The 8,584-nt window shown below is 48.2% G+C and overlaps 1 protein-coding gene across 1 annotated transcript; it reads right to left on the bottom strand.

Moving 5' to 3' along the window:
- Nucleotides 1-3,245: 3,245 nt before the first annotated feature.
- On the bottom strand, nucleotides 3,246-3,766 carry LOC142525305 (glycine-rich protein-like). Its single transcript, XM_075629560.1, has one exon. It carries the CDS (start codon nucleotides 3,722-3,724, stop codon nucleotides 3,470-3,472), a length of 255 nt encoding a protein of 84 aa, XP_075485675.1. The 5' UTR covers nucleotides 3,725-3,766; the 3' UTR covers nucleotides 3,246-3,469.
- Nucleotides 3,767-8,584: the final 4,818 nt, after the last annotated feature.

The raw sequence follows: 8,584 nt of genomic DNA, 5'->3' as shown, positions 1-8,584 counted from the left end.
TTTGGGATTTTTTCCATGGGAATAACAAACACTGGTCGAATGACCCAGCATTTTGCAATCCATGCAGTACCCGGGGATTCGCTCATAAATGACTTCAATTTCTTGAGCATGATCACCCCAACCCACCCAAATCTCTTTGACTGGCGGTTCGAGCACATTAATTTCAACACAGACGCGAGCAAAAGCGCCTCGAGAAGAATCTGCAGTATGATCATCCATCTTCACCGGTTTCCCCACAATTTTGGCCAAAGCAAAGAGACTTTGCTTAGAAAACAAATGAAGGGGAAGACCCGGGAAGCGGATCCAAACTGGGGCAATGGGTGACTCCTCCTGAAGATTAAACTCTGGCGTCCACTTAGAGAAGCGGACCGACAGAGGTCCAACCTGCATAACCCCCTTGGTCCAAAAGAACGCATAGTCTTCTTCACAAGCAAGAGTGAGAACAAGAAAACCCCGAGGCATGAACTTTAAGTCAAAAGATCTAACTAGTCCCATCTTAGCAAAAGCCGCAGAAATACCAGAATTTGGAACTAGAGATCGATTCCCTGAAATTTTTCCAACCAAAGCAAATTTGAAAGGTTCTGCGAGGGTAGAAATAACCTCATCCGGGAAGAGAATACCCGGTTTTCCATTTCGAAGAGTCGGCACAGGCATGTCATTCATAGAGTTGTGCAACTCATCAAAGCTTTTTTTGGCCGTCCGAGGGGATGGTGGAGTCAGGATATCACGAAATGACACAGTAAGCGGAATAGGAACACGCGTACCTGGTTTGACCGTTTCAGCACAAGGGTTGACTGCCGAGTCAACTCGTCCTTCACGGTGATTCGACTCGACCGAGTTGACTCGTGAGTCACCTACCGGAGCACCACCATGGACCGGCGACGGTGAGGGGAGTCCAGAACCGGGACCAATTCGTGCAGACTCGGGCATTGGAGGGTCCGATTTAACCAAAGTATGTGAAGAAGTTCGATTTTGCCCTAGAAATTGGGCGTTTCCGACCGGTGGCCGGAAACCAGAAATTGAAGATGGCAAAATGCGACCCATACCTGGACGATCAACCCCTAAAGAGGAATTGAAGAAAGAAGCCGGAATAGTGCCTGAAATCGGCGGTGAGAAAGACGGCAGTGAGGCGTCGAACGGCGTGTTCTTAGATCTGAAATTCACGGCTGATTTGAACTCCGATTGGAGTGATTCCTGAACCATTGGAATCGTCTGGACGAGAGGGTCACAGATCGGGGTCGGGATGGAACATTGGATGTCGGAGTTGGCCGGAATCGACGAAACAAGCGACGGCTGCGCAGTGAACAGTAACTGCGGAGCTTTGAACGGAGATGACGCCGGAACGGGGAAACTGGACGGTCGCGCAGGTGCCGGAAATGAAAGGGGAGGGTGAGGCGAAGAGAATGATGTATGGCCCGTACCAGGAGGAGCGACGGTTGCCGGCGCCGACGACGGGGAAGAAACCGCCGCGATTTTGACCGGAGAAATGAGTGGGTAATCGGACTCCATTTGAGCTGAAATTTGGTAGGGAGGGTCGTCGTGAGGTGGCGGTTCAGATGGGGTGGTTGGCCGGCCGGGATCCGGCGGCGGTGGCATGGCGGTGGGTAGGGCGTGAATAGTGACGGGTTTAGTGTGTGTTTTCTCACCTTTTACTGTGTGTTTTTTCAGAGAAAATATTTTTGGGGGCAAAATGGTTTGGTTTAGGGTTTAGGGTTTAGGGTTTAGAGTTTTTTTTTTTTTTTTTTTTTTTTTATTTTTTTTTTAAGCTAAAAAGTTTATTTATTAACAAATAAAACCTAACGGAGGGGGACTAGACCAAGACCTCCGGAAAGGCTATATCACAATCATAACATAAAAACAGAAATAAAGACATACTACAACAGGGCAACCGGAAATAAAGCACAACAAAATACAAACAAACCAGCGAGTGCCCCGGAATACATCACACAAATAGAACAAAATGGTGAGCAAGGAGAACTCTGCAGTGAACGCCCACCACATACCGCCAAAAATGCGGAAAACGAAATCAGCCTGGATCAAGAGGTCGCCCATAGGGCAAACTCGCCTGAGCCGCCTTCTGCCTATAATAACGCCGCTGCTGAGATCGCGTACGGCCCGGAAGTGGTAGAGATAAACATCCTTCACTCACTGAACCCATCTCAAACTCTGGCAGAGCAGTAGAAACAGGAGTATCACCCACAGGATCCGGAACAACAGGGGCAATCTCAACAACCGGAACAGTAACAACCACAGGTGCAGTAACAACTGCTCCAGAAGTAGATGCCATCTCAACGATATCCGTGGCCTGAGACGAGATAATCGGATCCAAATCATCGTGAGACAGACTACTCACCGCAGCATTCTGCTCTGCCGCAAAGGGTTTAGGGTTTTTTTTTTTTTTTTAATAATAAACACCGCCGGAAGCGGGGGGGTTAGGCAGACCCCTACCTGTATATATCATCAAACACAAAATACAAGATAAAACCCAAAGAGAGGAGGATAAAATCAACACCTCTCAAAAGGCTAGTCATACAAATAGAAAAACAGAAACCTAGGGTGGCAAATACACAAGCCAAAAACTAATCCCTAAGTAAAATGCATAATACAAATAAACACAAATGATCAGCGCTAAATATATGAAAACAAAGTGAAACATATCTAAACAGTAGTGATCCAGCTCAGAAGTAGGTGCAAAAGACCATCGATGATACCCATCTCTGAGCCGTCTGTCGATGTAATGCCAATCTGAAAAGTACATCCTAATCCAAGAATGGGCAGCTATACACGATCTGGCCGTCAAAATAATATGCAGCTGGAAAGATACTGTGCAAAAATGGTCGAAACACAAAAGGAGGACCGTAATCCAGCTCAAGTCAGAAAATCTCAAAGACCCAAGGAGAGGGGGACAACTGACGGAGCTCATAAAATCAGAAATCCAAGCATGACTGTAACTCTGAAATAAGAGGCAACCAATAGTGAACGTCCAGAGCCACCAATGCACGGAGCAGAAGTAGAAACCATATAACTCCCGAGATGAATGAGGCTCCGGGCTAAAGAGACCACCGAAATATATCATCCAGAGCCACCATAACAATCGACAAGAGAGCATAAAAGTAAGAAAGCGGCGGTCAAGTAGAAGTCTGCAGTGAGCGCCAGCCGAATAGGGTTTAGGGTTTAGGGTTTAGGGTTTAGGGTTTAGGGTTTAGGGTTTAGGGTTTTTTTTTTTTTTTTTTTTTTTCACGATCGAAAATCAAAACCAAAGATAAGATACATTACAAACGAGTGCAGTAGCAGACTCAGCTACTGCACGTGCATGCATGGCCCCCGTTCTGTATTGTCCATACAACGACTACCATTGTCTGGACGAATTAAAGATACTTGGTCCATTGCTATTTATTTTTTTATTCGTTATTCTTTCACACACAGACACACTCTTTTATTTCCAAATCAAACATAGCATAAGATTGGTTTAGTTGTGAGTTTCGACTTCGTTAAAGTCGGCATCCACAGCTTGGCCGGCGTAGCTGCAGCACCTGCAGCCGTGGTAGCCTCGTCCGCAGCAGCCGTGGCGGCAGCGCCTCCCACGGCCGCCGCCGTACTGGGCAGGTTCAGCTTCGGTTACCTTTGATGTTTCCTCGACCAATTCCCTCGCGGCAACCTCGGAGGAAATGAGAAGAAGCATGGCTACCAAGAGGCCAAGAAACACAATTGCCTTGGAACCCATTTTCGATTGTGATACGCAATTTCGTGATTTGGGATCGGTTTAGGGTTTAGGGTTTAGGGTTTAGGGTTTAGGGTTTTTTTTTTTTTTTTTTTATTATTTTTTAACTATAAAGTTTATTTATTAACAAATAAAACCTAACGGAGGGGGACTAGACCAAGACCTCCGGAAAGGCTATACCACAATCATAACATAAAAACAGAAATAAAGACATACTACAACAGGGCAACCTGGAATAAAGCACAACAAAATACAAACAAACCAGTGAGTGCCCCGGAATACATCAGACAAATAGGACAAAATGGTGAGCAAGGAGAACTCTGCAGTGAACGCCCACCACATACCGCCAAAAATGCGGAAAACGAAATCAGCCTGGATCAAGAGGTCGCCCATAGGGCAAACTCGCCTGAGCCGCCTTCTGCCTATAATAACGCCGCTGCTGAGATCGCGTACGGCCCGGAAGTGGTAGAGATAAACATCCTTCACTCACTGAACCCATCTCAAACTCTGGCGGAGCAGTAGAAACAGGAGTATCACCCACAGGATCCGGAACAGCAGGGGCAATCTCAACAACCGGAACAGTAACAACCACAGGTGCAGTAACAACTGCTCCAGAAGTAGATGCCACCTCAACCATATCCGTGGCCTGAGACGAGATAATCGGATCCAAATCATCGTGAGACAGACTACTCACCGCAGCATTCTGCTCTGCCGCAAGCTTACTAAGAAGGGACTTAAACCTCTGGGGACGGGGTTTAACGGTACCCGAAGTCTCACCAGGACCTGAAGCAGTGGGTAAATCTTGCAGTATCTCATAGTAATTCTTCGTCGAAATGGGCCGAGCCGGATCTTTCCTCACAACAGGTCTGCGTCGAGGACGCTTGGAAACATGTCCTATAAAATCAGTATCACCGGACTGTGGCGGATCAGACGCAACACCCTGAGGCTGCTCGGAAGGAGGCGGAAGCGGGGAATCCGATGTAACACCCTTACCATGAGGTCGGGTCCGGCGCGGGCGAGAAGACTTTCCATTACGAGAGCAAAAATCAAGTGAATGGCCCAACAACTGGCAATGAGAACAATAATGGGGAACTTGCTCATAGACCACCTCCACAACCTGACTATGATCACCCCAACCCACCCAGATACGCTCCGGACGAGCCTGAAGAACATCAATCTCAACACAAACTCTAGCAAAAGATCCTCTAGTCCCATCAGCGGTAATCTCATCAATCTTAACTGGATTACCTAAAATCTTAGCAATAGGAAACAAGCTCTGTTTAGCATAAAGATGCAATGGCAAATCAATAAATCTGACCCAAATAGGAGCAATAGGAGAATCCGCCTCAAACTTGAATTCGGGAGTCCATTTTGAAAAACGAATCACTACAGACCGAATCGAAACAAGAGGCTGAGTCCAAAACCTCAAATAATCCTCCTCACAGGAAAGAGTGAGAACCATATACCCACGAGGAAGAAAACGAACAGTATGAGAACCCAACAAACCAATACAAGAGAAAGCAGATAATATATCAGAATTGGGAGTCAAACCCCGGTTCCCAGTGATACGCCCTACCAGAGCAAACTTAAAAGAAGCAGAGAGGGACGAAATAACCTGATCCGGAAACAAAATTCCAGGAATCCCATCGCGAACAATCGGAGCGGGCACCTCATCCATCGATGCAGCAACATCAGCAAAACTCTGAGCCTGCGACGGTGGAGAGGAACGACGCAAAACATCCCTGAAAGACACCGCAGGAGGGACAGAGCGAGGAAAAACAACTGCCGGAGCAACGGGAATAGTAGAAGGCAATTGACTTGCTGCCGAGTCAACCCGCAAGGGTTGAATGGGTGACTCGACCGAGTCAACCCGGAACGGTACCACCGGAGGACCACCGTCGGCCGGCGATGATGGGAGGAGCTTAGAACCGGTGAGAGAAGTTGAAGAATCGGCCAAAACAGGAGATAATTTGACGGAAATCGAAGGGTGACTCGGCCGCAACTCGCCAAATTGGGCGTTTCCGACCGACGGCTGTGAACCTGCAATTGACGGTGGGGAAATATAACCCAAGACCGGACGAACACAACCTGAAGAGGAATTTCCCAAAGGAGCTCGGACGCCGGCGGAATTGACCGAAGAAGCAGGCGCGACGAGGGTTACAGGCGGTGCCGGACTAGATCTAAAATTCCCGGTGAATGTGAACGATGCGGGCAACGGGCCATGGACGAACTTATTCGTCTGAGGACGGGCATTCCAGATCGGGGCTTGGATCGGAGAAAGGACGCCGGAACTGACCGGAATCGAGCAAAACGCGGACGGCTCCTGCGTGAACAGTGCAGGCAGAACTTTCGTGGTGAAATCGGACGGGAGGGTTTAGGGTTTAGGGTTTAGGGTTTAGGGTTTAGGGTTTTTTTTTTTTTTTTTTTTTTTTTTTTTTTTTTTTTTGGCTAAAAAGTTTATTTATTAACAAATAAAACCTAACGGAGGGGGACTAGACCAAGACCTCCGGAAAGGCTATACCACAATCATAACATAAAAACAGAAATAAAGACATACTACAACAGGGCAACCTGGAATAAAGCACAACAAAATACAAACAAACCAGCGAGTGCCCCGGAATACATCAGACAAATAGGACAAAATGGTGAGCAAGGAGAACTCTGCAGTGAACGCCCACCACATACCGCCAATAATGCGGAAAACGAAATCAGCCTGGATCAAGAGGTCGCCCGTAGGGCAAACTCGCCTGAGCCGCCTTCTGCCTATAATAACGCCGCTGCTGAGATCGCGTACGGCCCGGAAGTGGTAGAGATAAACATCCTTCACTCACTGAACCCATCTCAAACTCTGGCAGAGCAGTAGAAACAGGAGTATCACCCACAGGATCCGGAACAGCAGGGGCAATCTCAACAACCGGAACAGTAACAACCACAGGTACAGTAACAACTGCTCCAGAAGTAGATGCCACCTCAACCATATCCGTGGCCTGAGACGAGATAATCGGATCCAAATCATCGTGAGACAGACTACTCACCGCAGCATTCTGCTCTGCCGCAAGCTTACTAAGAAGGGACTTAAACCTTTGGGGACGGGGTTTAACGGTACCCGAAGTCTCACCAGGACCTGAAGCAGTGGGTAAATCTTGCAGTATCTCATAGTAATTCTTCGTCGAAATGGGCCGAGCCGGATCTTTCCTCACAACAGGTCGGCGTCGGGGACGCTTGGAAACATGTCCTATAAAATCAGTATCATCGGACTGTGGCGGGTCAGACGCAACACCCTGAGGCTGCTCGGAAGGAGGCGGAAGCGGGGAATCCGATGCAACACCCTTACCATGAGGTCGGGTCCGGCGCGGGCGAGAAGACTTTCCATTACGAGAGCAAAAATCAAGTGAATGGCCCAACAACTGGCAATGAGAACAATAATGGGGAACTTGCTCATAGACCACCTCCACAACCTGACTATGATCACCCCAACCCACCCAGATACGCTCCGGACGAGCCTGAAGAACATCAATCTCAACACAAACTCTAGCAAAAGATCCTCTAGTCCCATCAGCGGTAATCTCATCAATCTTAACTGGATTACCTAAAATCTTAGCAATAGGAAACAAGCTCTGTTTAGCATAAAGATGCAATGGCAAATCAATAAATCTGACCCAAACAGGAGCAATAGGAGAATCCGCCTCAAACTTGAATTCGGGAGTCCATTTCGAAAAACGAATCACTACAGACCGAATCGAAACAAGAGGCTGAGTCCAAAACCTCAAATAATCCTCCTCACAGGAAAGGGTGAGAACCATATACCCACGAGGAAGAAAACGAACAGTATGAGAACCCAACAAACCAATACAAGAGAAAGCAGATAATATATCAGAATTGGGAGTCAAACCCCGGTTCCCAGTGATACGCCCTACCAGAGCAAACTTAAAAGAAGCAGAGAGGGACGAAATAACCTGATCCGGGAACAAAATTCCGGGAATCCCATCTCGAACAATCGGAGCGGGCACCTCATCCATCGATGCAGCAACATCAGCAAAACTCTGAGCCTGCGACGGTGGAGATGAACGACGCAAAACATCCCTGAAAGACACCGCAGGAGGGACAGAGCGAGGAAAAACAACTGCCGGAGCAACGGGATAAGGAGAAGGCAATTGACTTGCTGCCGAGTCAACCCGCAAGGGTTGAATGGGTGACTCGACCGAGTCAACCCGGAACGGTATTACCGGAGGACCACCGTCGGCCGGCGAAGAAGGGAGGAGAATGGAACCGGTGAGAGAACGAGAAGAATCGGCCAAAACAGGAGATAATTTGACGGAAATCGTTGGTTGACTCGGCCGCAACTCGCCAAATTGGGCGTTTCCGACCGACGGCTGTGAACCTGCAATTGACGGTGGGGAAATATTACCCAAGACCGGACGAACATAACCTGAAGAGGAATTTCCCAAAGGAGCTCGGACGCCGGCGGAATTGACAGAAGAAGCAGGCGCGACGAGGGTTACAGGCGGTGCCGGAGTAGATCTAAAATTCCCGGTGAATGTGAACGATTCGGGCAACGGGCCATGGACGAACTTATTCGTCTGAGGACGGGCATTCCAGATCGGGGCTTGGATCGGAGAAAGGACGTCGGAACTGACCGGAATCGAGCAAAACGCGGACGGCTCCTGCGTGAACAGTGCAGGCGGAACTTTCGTGGTGAAATTGGACGGGCAAATCAACTCTGAATGACTTGAAATTTTCACAGTAGCCTCGCCTTGACGAGACGAATCCAACGGTACCTCATTTGTAAAAAACGGAGTTGAAATCGCCGGAGAGGAGATTTTGGCCGGAATTTGCAGATTTTCGGATGAGCTTTTGGTCGGG

This window comes from Primulina tabacum, chromosome 14 (genome assembly GCF_025594145.1).
Source record: "Primulina tabacum isolate GXHZ01 chromosome 14, ASM2559414v2, whole genome shotgun sequence".
NCBI classification, from domain to species: domain Eukaryota; kingdom Viridiplantae; phylum Streptophyta; class Magnoliopsida; order Lamiales; family Gesneriaceae; genus Primulina; species Primulina tabacum.
Note: the sequence above shows the minus strand (reverse complement) of the source record. Positions and strands in the feature narration are given on the sequence as shown.